Source organism: Lepisosteus oculatus, chromosome 8 (genome assembly GCF_040954835.1).
Source record: "Lepisosteus oculatus isolate fLepOcu1 chromosome 8, fLepOcu1.hap2, whole genome shotgun sequence".
NCBI classification, from domain to species: Eukaryota; Metazoa; Chordata; class Actinopteri; order Semionotiformes; family Lepisosteidae; genus Lepisosteus; species Lepisosteus oculatus.
Window position 1 is genome coordinate 38,865,970 of NC_090703.1, and position 24,530 is coordinate 38,890,499.

Here is a 24,530-nt window from a genome sequence, read left to right on the forward strand (position 1 = left end):
ATTTCTAGTACAATTTGGGCAGGTTTGCACTATTAATACTGCTGCCTCACTGCACTGTGTTCAGTTCGGGAGTCTGTACACTACACTGCGTTGCCATAAAAAATAAGTTTGCCTAATTTGCCCTAAAACCAAAAGTTTGGAAGAAAGTGATTATGCTTTTCAAAGTCCTGCATTTGGCATTGAATGCACAGGCAGATTGACTCATGAGACCACAATGGATTGGGTATTCTGACTCTTACCCTATTTACACCTGAAAGCATGCTCATTGAGAACCATTCAACACAAAATTTCCAATAACAGAATACTTGATAAAAAATAGAATTTTACCATTGTTGATACATACTCATTGGTCTGGATTGGTGGCTTAGTCATTTCCGACTAATATTCTAATTCGGTGAAGTATACTGTATGTATCTTCCACTCAAATGATTTTAAAGTTGCATTAAGAAAGTCTAAACCCTAACCCTAATCTAGCCCAAATCCATGTCCAGAGAAAGGGTTAGGATCCCCACAAAGTGTAGACAATTTTTGAGGCATGGCAGGACAGAAATAAAACTTTGGAAAGTGATATTTCAGTGTTACCTGAATATTTTTTCATACACATATGGCAAGGTACACTGCATTGTCATAAAAAGGAAATGTTGTCAAATTTGCACTAAAAGCAAAAGCGTGAAGCTGATTTCAATGTAGACAATTTGTGATTGCATGGCTGTATTTTAGGACAGAAATGAAATTTAGGAAAAGTGATATTTCAATGTCATCTGAACAGTTTTTTTCTTACAAATATGTCTATACACTGCATTGCCCTAAAATGGAATGTTGCTTCAAATGCCCTAAAATCAAAACTTTGATAGAAAGTCATCATAATATTCAAACTCTTGCATTTGGCATTGAACACACAGGCATATTAATAAATTAAGCCAGCATTTATTGTGTTTTGCTGACTGTCAGCCTAGGTAAGCCTGAAACTAGGCTCACTGAGAAAACCATTTAACAAGACATTGTTTATTACAGTCAAGATTTTACAATTGTTGATACATGCATTCTGGTTTGACGATGTTTCTTCGTCATACCCAACTAAAATTCTCAAAGTTAAAGCAGGGTAGCCATTTGTTTTATAAATGCTACTAGATTTATTAGGTTTGTATCACACATGAAAACATCACTGCAGTGAAGCTTTGTCTTGACTGCTTTGTCATCTGATTCAGCTGACGCCTCCAGTTATCGATAAGAATGATGGTGTTATTTCAAGGTGGTGCACTAACAGAAGAACACCATGTGAAATAGCTACAGGAGTCAACATGAATTAATATGACTGAATTAGACACCATAAATAATAGAAACATTGCATACTTTGCTATTTTGGGGACACATTTTAACAATACCAATGAGAATGTTTTTGGAGTTACGGTCTAGAATGTGTTATACTTGATTCTATCAATCCTTGAAGTACCAGATCATTGACAATATACTGAAATACACTGAAAAGACTCATCTCCGCCACATGTTTCGTTCTATGTCTCTGTGTTAATCAGTATGAGGTAAAAGACCAACAGGCACCCTGGAAAGACTCAAGCTACTGGCCAGAGCTGGTAGTGGACACCAGGCCCTGCAGCTCTGCAGTCAGTGAAGTGCAGATACCTTTCAATATTGCTCACCCAAGCACAAGTGCTGGAAATTCCTGAATAGTGAGCAGACAATGGAACTATACTCCTATGATTTGAAGAAAATCAAAATACTAGAGCAAGAAAAACTAGATTTAACAACAGAAAATTGGGTATCGCACTGATCAAATGGGGCAAAAAACAAATCAAGATCATACATTTACAAAGCAAAAAAATATCACAAAGCAGGTAATGAAGGGTATTGATATGTGTATAACAATACAATTCCACATTTAACTGAATAGATTTAATTCTTAAATGTGCACATGTACATTCATTTTGTATTCAAAGTTCATCACTGTAATCACAAAGCAAGTCACTGTTATGCTTCTGCTGATGTCACGGAATCTATGATGTCATCAAGCTGCACTAAGTTCCAAAGAAAATCCATCCAGCAGTCAGTGCAGGTATCTTGCTAAGGTGACACAATGCCAGGAGTTCTCTGCTGCTGGCCAAACTGCCTAAAACCAAATGGCCACAAAGAGGGAAAGAAGAAGAAGAAGAAAAGAGTGAAACAGAAAGACTGTAAAGAAAGTCCAGCAAGGTCTGACCAACATGAACAGACCGTGAATTTCAGTGAGAGAGATGAAGCAAATGAGGAAGCCAGCCAGAAACATCAGCTGATGGAGAACAATCTTAAGCACAATGGACAGACAACAGACACTGTGAAGACAGAGGAAGAGGCAAAAGACACAATCACATCAGACACATTGACAGTGAATAGAGAGCAGGTTATGATGAATGAGGAAGTGAAAATGGACACCATCAGTGAACAGAAGGAAGAGAGAGGAACGGTCAATCAGATTGAGGACAATAAAGATGAAACACCAACCCTAGACCAAAAATTGGAAGAAAATCTCAGCATGAACGATGAAATGAAAGACCATCAATTTAAACAACATGAACGGCTGATCGTCCCAAGCAGCATAAAGGAGGAAGGAAAGAGAAATTACAAAGAGGACAAAGACAAAGGAAAAGGTTACAGAGAGCCTGAAGCTCAGGAAGACACAGAAGTAGCAGAAAAGGCAGATGGAGAGAAAGAGAAAAGCAATAGCCCTCAAAGGCATGAGAGGGGAGCTGGAAGCATGATGATCACAGATGACGAGGATGAAGGCAATGCCCCTGCAGAAATGCAGATACTTCTAAGGATGGAGAAGAGTTCCCTCTTTGCCAAGAACAACCCTTCACCTCAAACAGAGAGCTGTGCAGGGGAGACAAATTCTGAAACTGAGACCAAAATCAACTGTCCCAGACCCTGGGAGCCCCTCCCTCAAAGGAAGAGACAGGCCCGTGAGATAAGACAGAAAAACAAACTGCCAACAAATTGGTACGACCCTCCTAGCTCTGACAGCCAGCCACTACCATCAAGAGACACAGTCTGGAGAGAGAGGAAAATCTCCTCTTCTACAAGAGTCGAGGGTCGCCCTGCTTTATATTCCCAGCCCCATCAGAGGACTGAGGATATGAGGAGAGACAGGAGGGATTCGCATCCGCACTCTCTCCCCTTTACACCTCCACAGGACTCCTGGAAAAGGAACAGGGAGGAGAGAGAGATAGCCAGAGGGTCCAGGTTTCCAGAAGGAAACAGAAGGATTTGCTGTGGATTCCAAGGCTACAGCTATCAGAGACAGCAGGATGTGTCCAGGAGACAGACACAGTCTTACCATCCAGGTGAGGCCAGAATCCCCTACCATACACACGTTGCAGCCAGGAAACAGAACAAGTGGGAGAATGAACAGAAATTCCCCCAAATCAGGCAGAACAGGGAAGAAACTTCAGAGAAGCAGAGGGGATGTGAGAGGAGGAGGCCTCGACTGGCTTTCCTCCAGACAGGATCAGAAGCTGAAGAAGAGCCTGTCCATCCACAAGCTCCCCCCAAAAGACAGGCCTGTGCAAGGCAGTGGGAACAGAGAGTCCAAGTACAAGGAGCCGGTCAAAATCCACAGGACCTGCTGTGCAAGAAAATATGGACCCTCATGGGCTATGGCCACAGGAACAAGTAACTTGTTGAATGAATGTTCTCTCTGAACTCTGACTTAACAAAAAAAGAGAGCCATAGGAGAAAGTATTTATACCACCTTTACAGCAACAAAATTCTGTTGTGTTAATTACTTTTGAGAAAATAAATGGGTATTATTGAATTAACCTTTGCAAGTGTATTTATTAAAATACTATAGGTAAGAGGATGGTATCCTAAGTGTTTGAGACTGCTTGGTCTTTTTAAGCCAATGTTTTATAATTGGTGTTGAATCAAGAATACAATAATGGCAGCTTATAACATTTTCTATCTAGGGGTTAAGTATATTAAGAGAAGGATTAATAATGATAGAACCGACTTTTGCAGTGTACAAAGCAGCCTTTCAGTTGAACAGAGAGGATGAGCAGATGTTAATGACATGAACCACCTGACAGTCAATTACAGTAGATGTGGCTGATCAATGTGATGAGTTATGCAATATTACATGTTGACTGCTTGTACATTGTTTATCGAATTGTTGGGATAAAGCTAAGATAACCAGTGTGACTTTGATGATGAATAACATTCAATATTAAACGAACCCATATTAAAATCATTTGAAAGTTGTTATAATGTTAAAAATTACTTATGAAGAATTTGTGTAAAGTTGACTTTAATGATTAATGCAAAATATTTTTGGTGACACCTTTGTCCAAGACATTTTAGATTTCTGAACAAGTGGTTTTCAAAAATGTCATTACATCTAACACATAATGTTCAATAACAACTATCATTACACCCCACGTGAAGTTACCAGAAACAACAACAATTTCCTCTAAAAGATTTCTAGTACAATTTGGGCAGGTTTGCACTATTAATACTGCTGCCTCACTGCACTGTGTTCAGTTCGGGAGTCTGTACACTACACTGCGTTGCCATAAAAAATAAGTTTGCCTAATTTGCCCTAAAACCAAAAGTTTGGAAGAAAGTGATTATGCTTTTCAAAGTCCTGCATTTGGCATTGAATGCACAGGCAGATTGACTCATGAGACCACAATGGATTGGGTATTCTGACTCTTACCCTATTTACACCTGAAAGCATGCTCATTGAGAACCATTCAACACAAAATTTCCAATAACAGAATACTTGATAAAAAATAGAATTTTACCATTGTTGATACATACTCATTGGTCTGGATTGGTGGCTTAGTCATTTCCGACTAATATTCTAATTCGGTGAAGTATACTGTATGTATCTTCCACTCAAATGATTTTAAAGTTGCATTAAGAAAGTCTAAACCCTAACCCTAATCTAGCCCAAATCCATGTCCAGAGAAAGGGTTAGGATCCCCACAAAGTGTAGACAATTTTTGAGGCATGGCAGGACAGAAATAAAACTTTGGAAAGTGATATTTCAGTGTTACCTGAATATTTTTTCATACACATATGGCAAGGTACACTGCATTGTCATAAAAAGGAAATGTTGTCAAATTTGCACTAAAAGCAAAAGCGTGAAGCTGATTTCAATGTAGACAATTTGTGATTGCATGGCTGTATTTTAGGACAGAAATGAAATTTAGGAAAAGTGATATTTCAATGTCATCTGAACAGTTTTTTTCTTACAAATATGTCTATACACTGCATTGCCCTAAAATGGAATGTTGCTTCAAATGCCCTAAAATCAAAACTTTGATAGAAAGTCATCATAATATTCAAACTCTTGCATTTGGCATTGAACACACAGGCATATTAATAAATTAAGCCAGCATTTATTGTGTTTTGCTGACTGTCAGCCTAGGTAAGCCTGAAACTAGGCTCACTGAGAAAACCATTTAACAAGACATTGTTTATTACAGTCAAGATTTTACAATTGTTGATACATGCATTCTGGTTTGACGATGTTTCTTCGTCATACCCAACTAAAATTCTCAAAGTTAAAGCAGGGTAGCCATTTGTTTTATAAATGCTACTAGATTTATTAGGTTTGTATCACACATGAAAACATCACTGCAGTGAAGCTTTGTCTTGACTGCTTTGTCATCTGATTCAGCTGACGCCTCCAGTTATCGATAAGAATGATGGTGTTATTTCAAGGTGGTGCACTAACAGAAGAACACCATGTGAAATAGCTACAGGAGTCAACATGAATTAATATGACTGAATTAGACACCATAAATAATAGAAACATTGCATACTTTGCTATTTTGGGGACACATTTTAACAATACCAATGAGAATGTTTTTGGAGTTACGGTCTAGAATGTGTTATACTTGATTCTATCAATCCTTGAAGTACCAGATCATTGACAATATACTGAAATACACTGAAAAGACTCATCTCCGCCACATGTTTCGTTCTATGTCTCTGTGTTAATCAGTATGAGGTAAAAGACCAACAGGCACCCTGGAAAGACTCAAGCTACTGGCCAGAGCTGGTAGTGGACACCAGGCCCTGCAGCTCTGCAGTCAGTGAAGTGCAGATACCTTTCAATATTGCTCACCCAAGCACAAGTGCTGGAAATTCCTGAATAGTGAGCAGACAATGGAACTATACTCCTATGATTTGAAGAAAATCAAAATACTAGAGCAAGAAAAACTAGATTTAACAACAGAAAATTGGGTATCGCACTGATCAAATGGGGCAAAAAACAAATCAAGATCATACATTTACAAAGCAAAAAAATATCACAAAGCAGGTAATGAAGGGTATTGATATGTGTATAACAATACAATTCCACATTTAACTGAATAGATTTAATTCTTAAATGTGCACATGTACATTCATTTTGTATTCAAAGTTCATCACTGTAATCACAAAGCAAGTCACTGTTATGCTTCTGCTGATGTCACGGAATCTATGATGTCATCAAGCTGCACTAAGTTCCAAAGAAAATCCATCCAGCAGTCAGTGCAGGTATCTTGCTAAGGTGACACAATGCCAGGAGTTCTCTGCTGCTGGCCAAACTGCCTAAAACCAAATGGCCACAAAGAGGGAAAGAAGAAGAAGAAGAAAAGAGTGAAACAGAAAGACTGTAAAGAAAGTCCAGCAAGGTCTGACCAACATGAACAGACCGTGAATTTCAGTGAGAGAGATGAAGCAAATGAGGAAGCCAGCCAGAAACATCAGCTGATGGAGAACAATCTTAAGCACAATGGACAGACAACAGACACTGTGAAGACAGAGGAAGAGGCAAAAGACACAATCACATCAGACACATTGACAGTGAATAGAGAGCAGGTTATGATGAATGAGGAAGTGAAAATGGACACCATCAGTGAACAGAAGGAAGAGAGAGGAACGGTCAATCAGATTGAGGACAATAAAGATGAAACACCAACCCTAGACCAAAAATTGGAAGAAAATCTCAGCATGAACGATGAAATGAAAGACCATCAATTTAAACAACATGAACGGCTGATCGTCCCAAGCAGCATAAAGGAGGAAGGAAAGAGAAATTACAAAGAGGACAAAGACAAAGGAAAAGGTTACAGAGAGCCTGAAGCTCAGGAAGACACAGAAGTAGCAGAAAAGGCAGATGGAGAGAAAGAGAAAAGCAATAGCCCTCAAAGGCATGAGAGGGGAGCTGGAAGCATGATGATCACAGATGACGAGGATGAAGGCAATGCCCCTGCAGAAATGCAGATACTTCTAAGGATGGAGAAGAGTTCCCTCTTTGCCAAGAACAACCCTTCACCTCAAACAGAGAGCTGTGCAGGGGAGACAAATTCTGAAACTGAGACCAAAATCAACTGTCCCAGACCCTGGGAGCCCCTCCCTCAAAGGAAGAGACAGGCCCGTGAGATAAGACAGAAAAACAAACTGCCAACAAATTGGTACGACCCTCCTAGCTCTGACAGCCAGCCACTACCATCAAGAGACACAGTCTGGAGAGAGAGGAAAATCTCCTCTTCTACAAGAGTCGAGGGTCGCCCTGCTTTATATTCCCAGCCCCATCAGAGGACTGAGGATATGAGGAGAGACAGGAGGGATTCGCATCCGCACTCTCTCCCCTTTACACCTCCACAGGACTCCTGGAAAAGGAACAGGGAGGAGAGAGAGATAGCCAGAGGGTCCAGGTTTCCAGAAGGAAACAGAAGGATTTGCTGTGGATTCCAAGGCTACAGCTATCAGAGACAGCAGGATGTGTCCAGGAGACAGACACAGTCTTACCATCCAGGTGAGGCCAGAATCCCCTACCATACACACGTTGCAGCCAGGAAACAGAACAAGTGGGAGAATGAACAGAAATTCCCCCAAATCAGGCAGAACAGGGAAGAAACTTCAGAGAAGCAGAGGGGATGTGAGAGGAGGAGGCCTCGACTGGCTTTCCTCCAGACAGGATCAGAAGCTGAAGAAGAGCCTGTCCATCCACAAGCTCCCCCCAAAAGACAGGCCTGTGCAAGGCAGTGGGAACAGAGAGTCCAAGTACAAGGAGCCGGTCAAAATCCACAGGACCTGCTGTGCAAGAAAATATGGACCCTCATGGGCTATGGCCACAGGAACAAGTAACTTGTTGAATGAATGTTCTCTCTGAACTCTGACTTAACAAAAAAAGAGAGCCATAGGAGAAAGTATTTATACCACCTTTACAGCAACAAAATTCTGTTGTGTTAATTACTTTTGAGAAAATAAATGGGTATTATTGAATTAAGCTTTGCAAGTGTATTTATTAAAATACTATAGGTAAGAGGATGGTATCCTAAGTGTTTGAGACTGCTTGGTCTTTTTAAGCCAATGTTTTATAATTGGTGTTGAATCAAGAATACAATAATGGCAGCTTATAACATTTTCTATCTAGGGGTTAAGTATATTAAGAGAAGGATTAATAATGATAGAACCGACTTTTGCAGTGTACAAAGCAGCCTTTCAGTTGAACAGAGAGGATGAGCAGATGTTAATGACATGAACCACCTGACAGTCAATTACTGTAGATGTGGCTGATCAATGTGATGAGTTATGCAATATTACATGTTGACTGCTTGTACATTGTTTATCGAATTGTTGGGATAAAGCTAAGATAACCAGTGTGACTTTGATGATGAATAACATTCAATATTAAACGAACCCATATTAAAATCATTTGAAAGTTGTTATAATGTTAAAAATTACTTATGAAGAATTTGTGTAAAGTTGACTTTAATGATTAATGCAAAATATTTTTGGTGACACCTTTGTCCAAGACATTTTAGATTTCTGAACAAGTGGTTTTCAAAAATGTCATTACATTTAACACATAATGTTCAATAACAACTATCATTACACCCCACGTGAAGTTACCAGAAACAACAACAATTTCCTCTAAAAGATTTCTAGTACAATTTGGGCAGGTTTGCACTATTAATACTGCTGCCTCACTGCACTGTGTTCAGTTCGGGAGTCTGTACACTACACTGCGTTGCCATAAAAAATAAGTTCGCCTAATTTGCCCTAAAACCAAAAGTTTGGAAGAAAGTGATTATACTTTTCAAAGTCCTGCATTTGGCATTGAATGCACAGGCAGATTGACTCATGAGACCACAATGGATTGGGTATTCCTGACTCTTACCCTATTTACACCTGAAAGCATGCTCATTGAGAACCATTCAACACAAAATTTCCAATAACAGAATACTTGATAAAAAATAGAATTTTACCATTGTTGATACATACTCATTGGTCTGGATTGGTGGCTTAGTCATTTCCGACTAATATTCTAATTCGGTGAAGTATACTGTATGTATCTTCCACTCAAATGATTTTAAAGTTGCATTAAGAAAGTCTAAACCCTAACCCTAATCTAGCCCAAATCCATGTCCAGAGAAAGGCTTAGGATCCCCACAAAGTGTAGACAATTTTTGAGGCATGGCAGGACAGAAATAAAACTTTGGAAAGTGATATTTCAGTGTTACCTGAATATTTTTTCATACACATATGGCAAGGTACACTGCATTGTCATAAAAAGGAAATGTTGTCAAATTTGCACTAAAAGCAAAAGCGTGAAGCTGATTTCAATGTAGACAATTTGTGATTGCATGGCTGTATTTTAGGACAGAAATGAAATTTAGGAAAAGTGATATTTCAATGTCATCTGAACAGTTTTTTTCTTACAAATATGTCTATACACTGCATTGCCCTAAAATGGAATGTTGCTTCAAATGCCCTAAAATCAAAACTTTGATAGAAAGTCATCATAATATTCAAACTCTTGCATTTGGCATTGAACACACAGGCATATTAATAAATTAAGCCAGCATTTATTGTGTTTTGCTGACTGTCAGCCTAGGTAAGCCTGAAACTAGGCTCACTGAGAAAACCATTTAACAAGACATTGTTTATTACAGTCAAGATTTTACAATTGTTGATACATGCATTCTGGTTTGACGATGTTTCTTCGTCATACCCAACTAAAATTCTCAAAGTTAAAGCAGGGTAGCCATTTGTTTTATAAATGCTACTAGATTTATTAGGTTTGTATCACACATGAAAACATCACTGCAGTGAAGCTTTGTCTTGACTGCTTTGTCATCTGATTCAGCTGACGCCTCCAGTTATCGATAAGAATGATGGTGTTATTTCAAGGTGGTGCACTAACAGAAGAACACCATGTGAAATAGCTACAGGAGTCAACATGAATTAATATGACTGAATTATACACCATAAATAATAGAAACATTGCATACTTTGCTATTTTGGGGACACATTTTAACAATACCAATGAGAATGTTTTTGGAGTTACGGTCTAGAATGTGTTATACTTGATTCTATCAATCCTTGAAGTACCAGATCATTGACAATATACTGAAATACACTGAAAAGACTAATCTCCGCCACATGTTTCGTTCTATGTCTCTGTGTTAATCAGTATGAGGTAAAAGACCAACAGGCACCCTGGAAAGACTCAAGCTACTGGCCAGAGCTGGTAGTGGACACCAGGCCCTGCAGCTCTGCAGTCAGTGAAGTGCAGATACCTTTCAATATTGCTCACCCAAGCACAAGTGCTGGAAATTCCTGAATAGTGAGCAGACAATGGAACTATACTCCTATGATTTGAAGAAAATCAAAATACTAGAGCAAGACAAACTACATTTAACAACAGAAAATTGGGTATCGCACTGATCAAATGGGGCAAAAAACAAATCAAGATCATACATTTACAAAGCAAAAAATATCACAAAGCAGGTAATGAAGGGTATTGATATGTGTATAACAATACAATTCCACATTTAACTGAATAGATTTAATTCTTAAATGTGCACATGTACATTCATTTTGTATTCAAAGTTCATCACTGTAATCACAAAGCAAGTCACTGTTATGCTTCTGCTGATGTCACGGAATCTATGATGTCATCAAGCTGCACTAAGTTCCAAAGAAAATCCATCCAGCAGTCAGTGCAGGTATCTTGCTAAGGTGACACAATGCCAGGAGTTCTCTGCTGCTGGCCAAACTGCCTAAAACCAAATGGCCACAAAGAGGGAAAGAAGAAGAAGAAGAAAAGAGTGAAACAGAAAGACTGTAAAGAAAGTCCAGCAAGGTCTGACCAACATGAACAGACCGTGAATTTCAGTGAGAGAGATGAAGCAAATGAGGAAGCCAGCCAGAAACATCAGCTGATGGAGAACAATCTTAAGCACAATGGACAGACAACAGACACTGTGAAGACAGAGGAAGAGGCAAAAGACACAATCACATCAGACACATTGACAGTGAATAGAGAGCAGGTTATGATGAATGAGGAAGTGAAAATGGACACCATCAGTGAACAGAAGGAAGAGAGAGGAACGGTCAATCAGATTGAGGACAATAAAGATGAAACACCAACCCTAGACCAAAAATTGGAAGAAAATCTCAGCATGAACGATGAAATGAAAGACCATCAATTTAAACAACATGAACGGCTGATCGTCCCAAGCAGCATAAAGGAGGAAGGAAAGAGAAATTACAAAGAGGACAAAGACAAAGGAAAAGGTTACAGAGAGCCTGAAGCTCAGGAAGACACAGAAGTAGCAGAAAAGGCAGATGGAGAGAAAGAGAAAAGCAATAGCCCTCAAAGGCATGAGAGGGGAGCTGGAAGCATGATGATCACAGATGACGAGGATGAAGGCAATGCCACTGCAGAAATGCAGATACTTCTAAGGATGGAGAAGAGTTCCCTCTTTGCCAAGAACAACCCTTCACCTCAAACAGAGAGCTGTGCAGGGGAGACAAATTCTGAAACTGAGACCAAAATCAACTGTCCCAGACCCTGGGAGCCCCTCCCTCAAAGGAAGAGACAGGCCCGTGAGACAAGAAAGAAAAACAAACTGCCAACAAATTGGTACGACCCTCCTAGCTCTGACAGCCAGCCACTACCATCAAGAGACACAGTCTGGAGAGAGAGGAAAATCTCCTCTTCTACAAGAGTCGAGGGTCGCCCTGCTTTATATTCCCAGCCCCATCAGAGGACTGAGGATATGAGGAGAGACAGGAGGGATTCGCATCCGCACTCTCTCCCCTTTACACCTCCACAGGACTCCTGGAAAAGGAACAGGGAGGAGAGAGAGATAGCCAGAGGGTCCAGGTTTCCAGAAGGAAACAGAAGGATTTGCTGTGGATTCCAAGGCTACAGCTATCAGAGACAGCAGGATGTGTCCAGGAGACAGACACAGTCTTACCATCCAGGTGAGGCCAGAATCCCCTACCATACACACGTTGCAGCCAGGAAACAGAACAAGTGGGAGAATGAACAGAAATTCCCCCAAATCAGGCAGAACAGGGAAGAAACTTCAGAGAAGCAGAGGGGATGTGAGAGGAGGAGGCCTCGACTGGCTTTCCTCCAGACAGGATCAGAAGCTGAAGAAGAGCCTGTCCATCCACAAGCTCCCCCCAAAAGACAGGCCTGTGCAAGGCAGTGGGAACAGAGAGTCCAAGTACAAGGAGCCGGTCAAAATCCACAGGACCTGCTGTGCAAGAAAATATGGACCCTCATGGGCTATGGCCACAGGAACAAGTAACTTGTTGAATGAATGTTCTCTCTGAACTCTGACTTAACAAAAAAAGAGAGCCATAGGAGAAAGTATTTATACCACCTTTACAGCAACAAAATTCTGTTGTGTTAATTACTTTTGAGAAAATAAATGGGTATTATTGAATTAAGCTTTGCAAGTGTATTTATTAAAATACTATAGGTAAGAGGATGGTATCCTAAGTGTTTGAGACTGCTTGGTCTTTTTAAGCCAATGTTTTATAATTGGTGTTGAATCAAGAATACAATAATGGCAGCTTATAACATTTTCTATCTAGGGGTTAAGTATATTAAGAGAAGGATTAATAATGATAGAACCGACTTTTGCAGTGTACAAAGCAGCCTTTCAGTTGAACAGAGAGGATGAGCAGATGTTAATGACATGAACCACCTGACAGTCAATTACTGTAGATGTGGCTGATCAATGTGATGAGTTATGCAATATTACATGTTGACTGCTTGTACATTGTTTATCGAATTGTTGGGATAAAGCTAAGATAACCAGTGTGACTTTGATGATGAATAACATTCAATATTAAACGAACCCATATTAAAATCATTTGAAAGTTGTTATAATGTTAAAAATTACTTATGAAGAATTTGTGTAAAGTTGACTTTAATGATTAATGCAAAATATTTTTGGTGACACCTTTGTCCAAGACATTTTAGATTTCTGAACAAGTGGTTTTCAAAAATGTCATTACATTTAACACATAATGTTCAATAACAACTATCATTACACCCCACGTGAAGTTACCAGAAACAACAACAATTTCCTCTAAAAGATTTCTAGTACAATTTGGGCAGGTTTGCACTATTAATACTGCTGCCTCACTGCACTGTGTTCAGTTCGGGAGTCTGTACACTACACTGCGTTGCCATAAAAAATAAGTTCGCCTAATTTGCCCTAAAACCAAAAGTTTGGAAGAAAGTGATTATACTTTTCAAAGTCCTGCATTTGGCATTGAATGCACAGGCAGATTGACTCATGAGACCACAATGGATTGGGTATTCCTGACTCTTACCCTATTTACACCTGAAAGCATGCTCATTGAGAACCATTCAACACAAAATTTCCAATAACAGAATACTTGATAAAAAATAGAATTTTACCATTGTTGATACATACTCATTGGTCTGGATTGGTGGCTTAGTCATTTCCGACTAATATTCTAATTCGGTGAAGTATACTGTATGTATCTTCCACTCAAATGATTTTAAAGTTGCATTAAGAAAGTCTAAACCCTAACCCTAATCTAGCCCAAATCCATGTCCAGAGAAAGGCTTAGGATCCCCACAAAGTGTAGACAATTTTTGAGGCATGGCAGGACAGAAATAAAACTTTGGAAAGTGATATTTCAGTGTTACCTGAATATTTTTTCATACACATATGGCAAGGTACACTGCATTGTCATAAAAAGGAAATGTTGTCAAATTTGCACTAAAAGCAAAAGCGTGAAGCTGATTTCAATGTAGACAATTTGTGATTGCATGGCTGTATTTTAGGACAGAAATGAAATTTAGGAAAAGTGATATTTCAATGTCATCTGAACAGTTTTTTTCTTACAAATATGTCTATACACTGCATTGCCCTAAAATGGAATGTTGCTTCAAATGCCCTAAAATCAAAACTTTGATAGAAAGTCATCATAATATTCAAACTCTTGCATTTGGCATTGAACACACAGGCATATTAATAAATTAAGCCAGCATTTATTGTGTTTTGCTGACTGTCAGCCTAGGTAAGCCTGAAACTAGGCTCACTGAGAAAACCATTTAACAAGACATTGTTTATTACAGTCAAGATTTTACAATTGTTGATACATGCATTCTGGTTTGACGATGTTTCTTCGTCATACCCAACTAAAATTCTCAAAGTTAAAGCAGGGTAGCCATTTGTTTTATAAATGCTACTAGATTTATTAGGTTTGTATCACACATGAAAACATCACTGCAGTGAAGCTTTGTCTTGACTGCTTTGTCATCTGATTCAGCTGACGCCTCCAGTTATCGATAAGAATGATGGTGTTATTTCAAGGTGGTGCACTAACAGAAGAACACCATGTGAAATAGCTACAGGAGTCAACATGAATTAATATGACTGAATTATACACCATAAATAATAGAAACATTGCATACTTTGCTATTTTGGGGACACATTTTAACAATACCAATGAGAATGTTTTTGGAGTTACGGTCTAGAATGTGTTATACTTGATTCTATCAATCCTTGAAGTACCAGATCATTGACAATATACTGAAATACACTGAAAAGACTAATCTCCGCCACATGTTTCGTTCTATGTCTCTGTGTTAATCAGTATGAGGTAAAAGACCAACAGGCACCCTGGAAAGACTCAAGCTACTGGCCAGAGCTGGTAGTGGACACCAGGCCCTGCAGCTCTGCAGTCAGTGAAGTGCAGATACCTTTCAATATTGCTCACCCAAGCACAAGTGCTGGAAATTCCTGAATAGTGAGCAGACAATGGAACTATACTCCTATGATTTGAAGAAAATCAAAATACTAGAGCAAGACAAACTACATTTAACAACAGAAAATTGGGTATCGCACTGATCAAATGGGGCAAAAAACAAATCAAGATCATACATTTACAAAGCAAAAAATATCACAAAGCAGGTAATGAAGGGTATTGATATGTGTATAACAATACAATTCCACATTTAACTGAATAGATTTAATTCTTAAATGTGCACATGTACATTCATTTTGTATTCAAAGTTCATCACTGTAATCACAAAGCAAGTCACTGTTATGCTTCTGCTGATGTCACGGAATCTATGATGTCATCAAGCTGCACTAAGTTCCAAAGAAAATCCATCCAGCAGTCAGTGCAGGTATCTTGCTAAGGTGACACAATGCCAGGAGTTCTCTGCTGCTGGCCAAACTGCCTAAAACCAAATGGCCACAAAGAGGGAAAGAAGAAGAAGAAGAAAAGAGTGAAACAGAAAGACTGTAAAGAAAGTCCAGCAAGGTCTGACCAACATGAACAGACCGTGAATTTCAGTGAGAGAGATGAAGCAAATGAGGAAGCCAGCCAGAAACATCAGCTGATGGAGAACAATCTTAAGCACAATGGACAGACAACAGACACTGTGAAGACAGAGGAAGAGGCAAAAGACACAATCACATCAGACACATTGACAGTGAATAGAGAGCAGGTTATGATGAATGAGGAAGTGAAAATGGACACCATCAGTGAACAGAAGGAAGAGAGAGGAACGGTCAATCAGATTGAGGACAATAAAGATGAAACACCAACCCTAGACCAAAAATTGGAAGAAAATCTCAGCATGAACGATGAAATGAAAGACCATCAATTTAAACAACATGAACGGCTGATCGTCCCAAGCAGCATAAAGGAGGAAGGAAAGAGAAATTACAAAGAGGACAAAGACAAAGGAAAAGGTTACAGAGAGCCTGAAGCTCAGGAAGACACAGAAGTAGCAGAAAAGGCAGATGGAGAGAAAGAGAAAAGCAATAGCCCTCAAAGGCATGAGAGGGGAGCTGGAAGCATGATGATCACAGATGACGAGGATGAAGGCAATGCCACTGCAGAAATGCAGATACTTCTAAGGATGGAGAAGAGTTCCCTCTTTGCCAAGAACAACCCTTCACCTCAAACAGAGAGCTGTGCAGGGGAGACAAATTCTGAAACTGAGACCAAAATCAACTGTCCCAGACCCTGGGAGCCCCTCCCTCAAAGGAAGAGACAGGCCCGTGAGACAAGAAAGAAAAACAAACTGCCAACAAATTGGTACGACCCTCCTAGCTCTGACAGCCAGCCACTACCATCAAGAGACACAGTCTGGAGAGAGAGGAAAATCTCCTCTTCTACAAGAGTCGAGGGTCGCCCTGCTTTATATTCCCAGCCCCATCAGAGGACTGAGGATATGAGGAGAGACAGGAGGGATTCGCATCCGCACTCTCTCCCCTTTACACCTCCACAGGACTCCTGGAAAAGGAACAGGGAGGAGAGAGAGATAGCCAGAGGGTCCAGGTTTCCAGAAGGAAACAGAAGGATTTGCTGTGGATCCCAAGGCTACAGCCATCAGAGACAGCAGGATGTGTCCAGGAGACAGACATAGTCTTACCATCCAGGTGAGGCCAGAATCCCCTACCATACACACGTTGCAGCCAGGAAACAGAACAAGTGGGAGAATGAACAGAAATTCCCCCAAATCAGGCAGAACAGGGAAGAAACTTCAGAGAAGCAGAGGGGATGTGAGAGGAGGAGGCCTCGACTGGCTTTCCTCCAGACAGGATCAGAAGCTGAAGAAGAGCCTGTCCATCCACAAGCTCCCCCCAAAAGACAGGCCTGTGCAAGGCTGTGGGAACAGAGAGTCCAAGTACAAGGAGCCGGTCAAAATCCACAGGACCTGCTGTGCAAGAAAATATGGACCCTCATGGGCTATGGCCACAGGAACAAGTAACTTGTTGAATGAATGTTCTCTCTGAACTCTGACTTAACAAAAAAAGAGAGCCATAGGAGAAAGTATTTATACCACCTTTACAGCAACAAAATTCTGTTGTGTTAATTACTTTTGAGAAAATAAATGGGTATTATTGAATTAACCTTTGCAAGTGTATTTATTAAAATACTATAGGTAAGAGGATGGTATCCTAAGTGTTTGAGACTGCTTGGTCTTTTTAAGCCAATGTTTAATAATTGGTGTTGAATCAAGAATACAATAATGGCAGCTTATAACATTTTCTATCTAGGGGTTAAGTATATTAAGAGAAGGATTAATAATGATAGAACCGACTTTTGCAGTGTACAAAGCAGCCTTTCAGTTGAACAGAGAGGATGAGCAGATGTTAATGACATGAACCACCTGACAGTCAATTACAGTAGATGTGGCTGATCAATGTGATGAGTTATGCAATATTACATGTTGACTGCTTGTACATTGTTTATCGAATTGTTGGGATAAAGCTAAGATAACCAGTGTGACTTTGATGATAAATAACATTCAATATTAAACGAACCCATATTAAAATCATTTGAAAGTTGTTATAATGTTAAAAATTACTTATGAAGAATTTGTGTAAAGTTGACTTTAATGATTAATGCAAATTATTTTTGGTGACACCTTTGTCCAAGACATTTTAGATTTCTGAACAAGTGGTTTTCAAAAATGTCATTACATTTAACACATAATGTTCAATAACAACTATCATTACACCCCACGTGAAGTTACCAGAAACAACAACAATTTCCTCTAAAAGATTTCTAGTACAATTTGGGCAGGTTTGCACTATTAATACTGCTGCCTCACTGCACTGTGTTCAGTTCGGGAGTCTGTACACTACACTGCGTTGCCATAAAAAATAAGTTCGCCTAATTTGCCCTAAAACCAAAAGTTTGGAAGAAAGTGATTATACTTTTCAAAGTCCTGCATTTGGCATTGAATGCACAGGCAGATTGACTCATGAGACCACAATGGATTGGGTATTCCTGACTCTTACCCTATTTACACCTGAAAGCATGCTCATTGAGAACCATTCAACACAAAATTTCCAATAACAGAATACTTGATAAAAAATAGAATTTTACCATTGTTGATACATACTCATTGGTCTGGATTGGTGGCTTAGTCATTTCCGACTAATATTCTAATTCGGTGAAGTATACTGTATGTATCTTCCACTCAAATGATTTTAAAGTTGCATTAAGAAAGTCTAAACCCTAACCCTAATCTAGCCCAAATCCATGTCCAGAGAAAGGCTTAGGATCCCCACAAAGTGTAGACAATTTTTGAGGCATGGCAGGACAGAAATAAAACTTTGGAAAGTGATATTTCAGTGTTACCTGAATATTTTTTCATACACATATGGCAAGGTACACTGCATTGTCATAAAAAGGAAATGTTGTCAAATTTGCACTAAAAGCAAAAGCGTGAAGCTGATTTCAATGTAGACAATTTGTGATTGCATGGCTGTATTTTAGGACAGAAATGAAATTTAGGAAAAGTGATATTTCAATGTCATCTGAACAGTTTTTTTCTTACAAATATGTCTATACACTGCATTGCCCTAAAATGGAATGTTGCTTCAAATGCCCTAAAATCAAAACTTTGATAGAAAGTCATCATAATATTCAAACTCTTGCATTTGGCATTGAACACACAGGCATATTAATAAATTAAGCCAGCATTTATTGTGTTTTGCTGACTGTCAGCCTAGGTAAGCCTGAAACTAGGCTCACTGATAAAACCATTTAACAAGACATTGTTTATTACAGTCAAGATTTTACAATTGTTGATACATGCATTCTGGTTTGACGATGTTTCTTCGTCATACCCAACTAAAATTCTCAAAGTTAAAGCAGGGTAGCCATTTGTTTTATAAATGCTACTAGATTTATTAGGTTTGTATCACACATGAAAACATCACTGCAGTGAAGCTTTGTCTTGACTGCTTTGTCATCTGATTCAGCTGACGCCTCCAGTTATTGATAAGAATGATGGTGTTATTTCAAGGTGGTGCACTAACAGAAGAACACCATGTGAAATAGCTACAGGAGTCAACATGAATTAATATGACTGAATTATACACCATAAATAATAGAAACATTGCATACTTTGCTATTTTGGGGACACATTTTAACAATACCAATGAGAATGTTTTTGGAGTTACGGTCTAGAATGTGTTATACTTGATTCTATCAATCCTTGAAGTACCAGATCATTGACAATATACTGAAATACACTGAAAAGACTAATCTCCGCCACATGTTTCGTTCTATGTCTCTGTGTTAATCAGTATGAGGTAAAAGACCAACAGGCACCCTGGAAAGACTCAAGCTACTGGCCAGAGCTGGTAGTGGACACCAGGCCCTGCAGCTCTGCAGTCAGTGAAGTGCAGATACCTTTCAATATTGCTCACCCAAGCACAAGTGCTGGAAATTCCTGAATAGTGAGCAGACAATGGAACTATACTCCTATGATTTGAAGAAAATCAAAATACTAGAGCAAGAAAAACTAGATTTAACAACAGAAAATTGGGTATCGCACTGATCAAATGGGGCAAAAAACAAATCAAGATCATACATTTACAAAGCAAAAAAATATCACAAAGCAGGTAATGAAGGGTATTGATATGTGTATAACAATACAATTCCACATTTAACTGAATAGATTTAATTCTTAAATGTGCACATGTACATTCATTTTGTATTCAAAGTTCATCACTGTAATCACAAAGCAAGTCACTGTTATGCTTCTGCTGATGTCACGGAATCTATGATGTCATCAAGCTGCACTAAGTTCCAAAGAAAATCCATCCAGCAGTCAGTGCAGGTATCTTGCTAAGGTGACACAATGCCAGGAGTTCTCTGCTGCTGGCCAAACTGCCTAAAACCAAATGGCCACAAAGAGGGAAAGAAGAAGAAGAAGAAAAGAGTGAAACAGAAAGACTGTAAAGAAAGTCCAGCAAGGTCTGACCAACATGAAAAGACCGTGAATTTCAGTGAGAGAGATGAAGCAAATGAGGAAGCCAGCCAGAAACATCAGCTGATGGAGAACAATCTTAAGCACAATGGACAGACAACAGACACTGTGAAGACAGAGGAAGAGGCAAAAGACACAATCACATCAGACACATTGACAGTGAATAGAGAGCAGGTTATGATGAATGAGGAAGTGAAAATGGACACAAACAGTGAACAGAAGGAAGAGAGAGGAACGGTCAATCAGATTGAGGACAATAAAGATGAAACACCAACCCTAGACCAAAAATTGGAAGAAAATCTCAGCATGAACGATGAAATGAAAGACCATCAATTTAAACAACATGAACGGCTGATCGTCCCAAGCAGCATAAAGGAGGAAGGAAAGAGAAATTACAAAGAGGACAAAGACAAAGGAAAAGGTTACAGAGAGCCTGAAGCTCAGGAAGACACAGAAGTAGCAGAAAAGGCAGATGGAGAGAAAGAGAAAAGCAATAGCCCTCAAAGGCATGAGAGGGGAGCTGGAAGCATGATGATTACAGATGACGAGGATGAAGGCAATGCCACTGCAGAAATGCAGATACTTCTAAGGATGGAGAAGAGTTCCCTCTTTGCCAAGAACAACCCTTCACCTCAAACAGAGAGCTGTGCAGGGGAGACAAATTCTGAAACTGAGACCAAAATCAACTGTCCCAGACCCTAGGAGCCCCTCCCTCAAAGGAAGAGACAGGCCCGTGAGATAAGACAGAAAAACAAACTGCCAACAAATTGGTACGACCCTCCTAGCTCTGACAGCCAGCCACTACCATCAAGAGACACAGTCTGGAGAGAGAGGAAAATCTCCTCTTCTACAAGAGTCGAGGGTCGCCCTGCTTTATATTCCCAGCCCCATCAGAGGACTGAGGATATGAGGAGAGACAGGAGGGATTCGCATCCGCACTCTCTCCCCTTTACACCTCCACAGGACTCCTGGAAAAGGAACAGGGAGGAGAGAGAGATAGCCAGAGGGTCCAGGTTTCCAGAAGGAAACAGAAGGATTTGCTGTGGATTCCAAGGCTACAGCTATCAGAGACAGCAGGATGTGTCCAGGAGACAGACACAGTCTTACCATCCAGGTGAGGCCAGAATCCCCTACCATACACACGTTGCAGCCAGGAAACAGAACAAGTGGGAGAATGAACAGAAATTCCCCCAAATCAGGCAGAACAGGGAAGAAACTTCAGAGAAGCAGAGGGGATGTGAGAGGAGGAGGCCTCGACTGGCTTTCCTCCAGACAGGATCAGAAGCTGAAGAAGAGCCTGTCCATCCACAAGCTCCCCCCAAAAGACAGGCCTGTGCAAGGCAGTGGGAACAGAGAGTCCAAGTACAAGGAGCCGGTCAAAATCCACAGGACCTGCTGTGCAAGAAAATATGGACCCTCATGGGCTATGGCCACAGGAACAAGTAACTTGTTGAATGAATGTTCTCTCTGAACTCTGACTTAACAAAAAAAGAGAGCCATAGGAGAAAGTATTTATACCACCTTTACAGCAACAAAATTCTGTTGTGTTAATTACTTTTGAGAAAATAAATGGGTATTATTGAATTAACCTTTGCAAGTGTATTTATTAAAATACTATAGGTAAGAGGATGGTATCCTAAGTGTTTGAGACTGCTTGGTCTTTTTAAGCCAATGTTTTATAATTGGTGTTGAATCAAGAATACAATAATGGCAGCTTATAACATTTTCTATCTAGGGGTTAAGTATATTAAGAGAAGGATTAATAATGATAGAACCGACTTTTGCAGTGTACAAAGCAGCCTTTCAGTTGAACAGAGAGGATGAGCAGATGTTAATGACATGAACCACCTGACAGTCAATTACAGTAGATGTGGCTGATCAATGTGATGAGTTATGCAATATTACATGTTGACTGCTTGTACATTGTTTATCGAATTGTTGGGATAAAGCTAAGATAACCAGTGTGACTTTGATGATAAATAACATTCAATATTAAACGAACCCATATTAAAATCATTTGAAAGTTGTTATAATGTTAAAAATTACTTATGAAGAATTTGTGTAAAGTTGACTTTAATGATTAATGCAAATTATTTTTGGTGACACCTTTGTCCAAGACATTTTAGATTTCTGAACAAGTGGTTTTCAAAAATGTCATTACATTTAACACATAATGTTCAATAACAACTATCATTACACCCCACGTGAAGTTACCAGAAACAACAACAATTTCCTCTAAAAGATTTCTAGTACAATTTGGGCAGGTTTGCACTATTAATACTGCTGCCTCACTGCACTGTGTTCAGTTCGGGAGTCTGTACACTACACTGTGTTGCCATAAAAAATAAGTTCGCCTAATTTGCCCTAAAACCAAAAGTTTGGAAGAAAGTGATTATACTTTTCAAAGTCCTGCATTTGGCATTGAATGCACAGGCATATTAATAAATTAAGCCAGCATTTATTGTGTTTTGCTGACTGTCAGCCTAGGTAAGCCTGAAACTAGGCTCACTGAGAAAACCATTTAACAAGACATTGTTTATTACAGTCAAGATTTTACAATTGTTGATACATGTATTCTGGTTTGATTCAGTTATCGATAAGAATGATGGTGTTATTTCAAGGTGGTGCACTAACAGAAGAACACCATGTGAAATAGCTACAGGAGTCAACATGAATTAATATGACTGAATTATACACCATAAATAATAGAAACATTGCATACTTTGCTATTTTGGGGACACATTTTAACAATACCAATGAGAATGTTTTTGGAGTTACGGTCTAGAATGTGTTATACTTGATTCTATCAATCCTTGAAGTACCAGATCATTGACAATATACTGAAATACACTGAAAAGACTAATCTCCGCCACATGTTTCGTTCTATGTCTCTGTGTTAATCAGTATGAGGTAAAAGACCAACAGGCACCCTGGAAAGACTCAAGCTACTGGCCAGAGCTGGTAGTGGACACCAGGCCCTGCAGCTCTGCAGTCAGTGAAGTGCAGATACCTTTCAATATTGCTCACCCAAGCACAAGTGCTGGAAATTCCTGAATAGTGAGCAGACAATGGAACTATACTCCTATGATTTGAAGAAAATCAAAATACTAGAGCAAGACAAACTACATTTAACAACAGAAAATTGGGTATCGCACTGATCAAATGGGGCAAAAAACAAATCAAGATCATACATTTACAAAGCAAAAAATATCACAAAGCAGGTAATGAAGGGTATTGATATGTGTATAACAATACAATTCCACATTTAACTGAATAGATTTAATTCTTAAATGTGCACATGTACATTCATTTTGTATTCAAAGTTCATCACTGTAATCACAAAGCAAGTCACTGTTATGCTTCTGCTGATGTCACGGAATCTATGATGTCATCAAGCTGCACTAAGTTCCAAAGAAAATCCATCCAGCAGTCAGTGCAGGTATCTTGCTAAGGTGACACAATGCCAGGAGTTCTCTGCTGCTGGCCAAACTGCCTAAAACCAAATGGCCACAAAGAGGGAAAGAAGAAGAAGAAGAAAAGAGTGAAACAGAAAGACTGTAAAGAAAGTCCAGCAAGGTCTGACCAACATGAACAGACCGTGAATTTCAGTGAGAGAGATGAAGCAAATGAGGAAGCCAGCCAGAAACATCAGCTGATGGAGAACAATCTTAAGCACAATGGACAGACAACAGACACTGTGAAGACAGAGGAAGAGGCAAAAGACACAATCACATCAGACACATTGACAGTGAATAGAGAGCAGGTTATGATGAATGAGGAAGTGAAAATGGACACCATCAGTGAACAGAAGGAAGAGAGAGGAACGGTCAATCAGATTGAGGACAATAAAGATGAAACACCAACCCTAGACCAAAAATTGGAAGAAAATCTCAGCATGAACGATGAAATGAAAGACCATCAATTTAAACAACATGAACGGCTGATCGTCCCAAGCAGCATAAAGGAGGAAGGAAAGAGAAATTACAAAGAGGACAAAGACAAAGGAAAAGGTTACAGAGAGCCTGAAGCTCAGGAAGACACAGAAGTAGCAGAAAAGGCAGATGGAGAGAAAGAGAAAAGCAATAGCCCTCAAAGGCATGAGAGGGGAGCTGGAAGCATGATGATCACAGATGACGAGGATGAAGGCAATGCCACTGCAGAAATGCAGATACTTCTAAGGATGGAGAAGAGTTCCCTCTTTGCCAAGAACAACCCTTCACCTCAAACAGAGAGCTGTGCAGGGGAGACAAATTCTGAAACTGAGACCAAAATCAACTGTCCCAGACCCTGGGAGCCCCTCCCTCAAAGGAAGAGACAGGCCCGTGAGACAAGAAAGAAAAACAAACTGCCAACAAATTGGTACGACCCTCCTAGCTCTGACAGCCAGCCACTACCATCAAGAGACACAGTCTGGAGAGAGAGGAAAATCTCCTCTTCTACAAGAGTCGAGGGTCGC

At 39.6% G+C, this 24,530-nt stretch overlaps 3 protein-coding genes across 3 annotated transcripts; all 3 read left to right on the top strand.

Moving 5' to 3' along the window:
* The first annotated feature begins 2,092 nt into the window (after positions 1–2,092).
* LOC138241094 (uncharacterized) lies at positions 2,093–3,667 on the top strand. The gene has a single exon (XM_069193841.1). The coding sequence runs from the start codon at positions 2,093–2,095 to the stop codon at positions 3,665–3,667; it is 1,575 nt and encodes a 524-aa protein (XP_069049942.1).
* Positions 3,668–6,555: 2,888 nt separating this feature from the next.
* Positions 6,556–8,130, top strand: LOC138241095 (uncharacterized). The gene has a single exon (XM_069193842.1). It carries the CDS (start codon positions 6,556–6,558, stop codon positions 8,128–8,130), a length of 1,575 nt encoding a protein of 524 aa, XP_069049943.1.
* Positions 8,131–11,018: 2,888 nt separating this feature from the next.
* Positions 11,019–12,593, top strand: LOC138241096 (uncharacterized). The gene has a single exon (XM_069193843.1). It carries the CDS (start codon positions 11,019–11,021, stop codon positions 12,591–12,593), a length of 1,575 nt encoding a protein of 524 aa, XP_069049944.1.
* Positions 12,594–24,530: the final 11,937 nt, after the last annotated feature.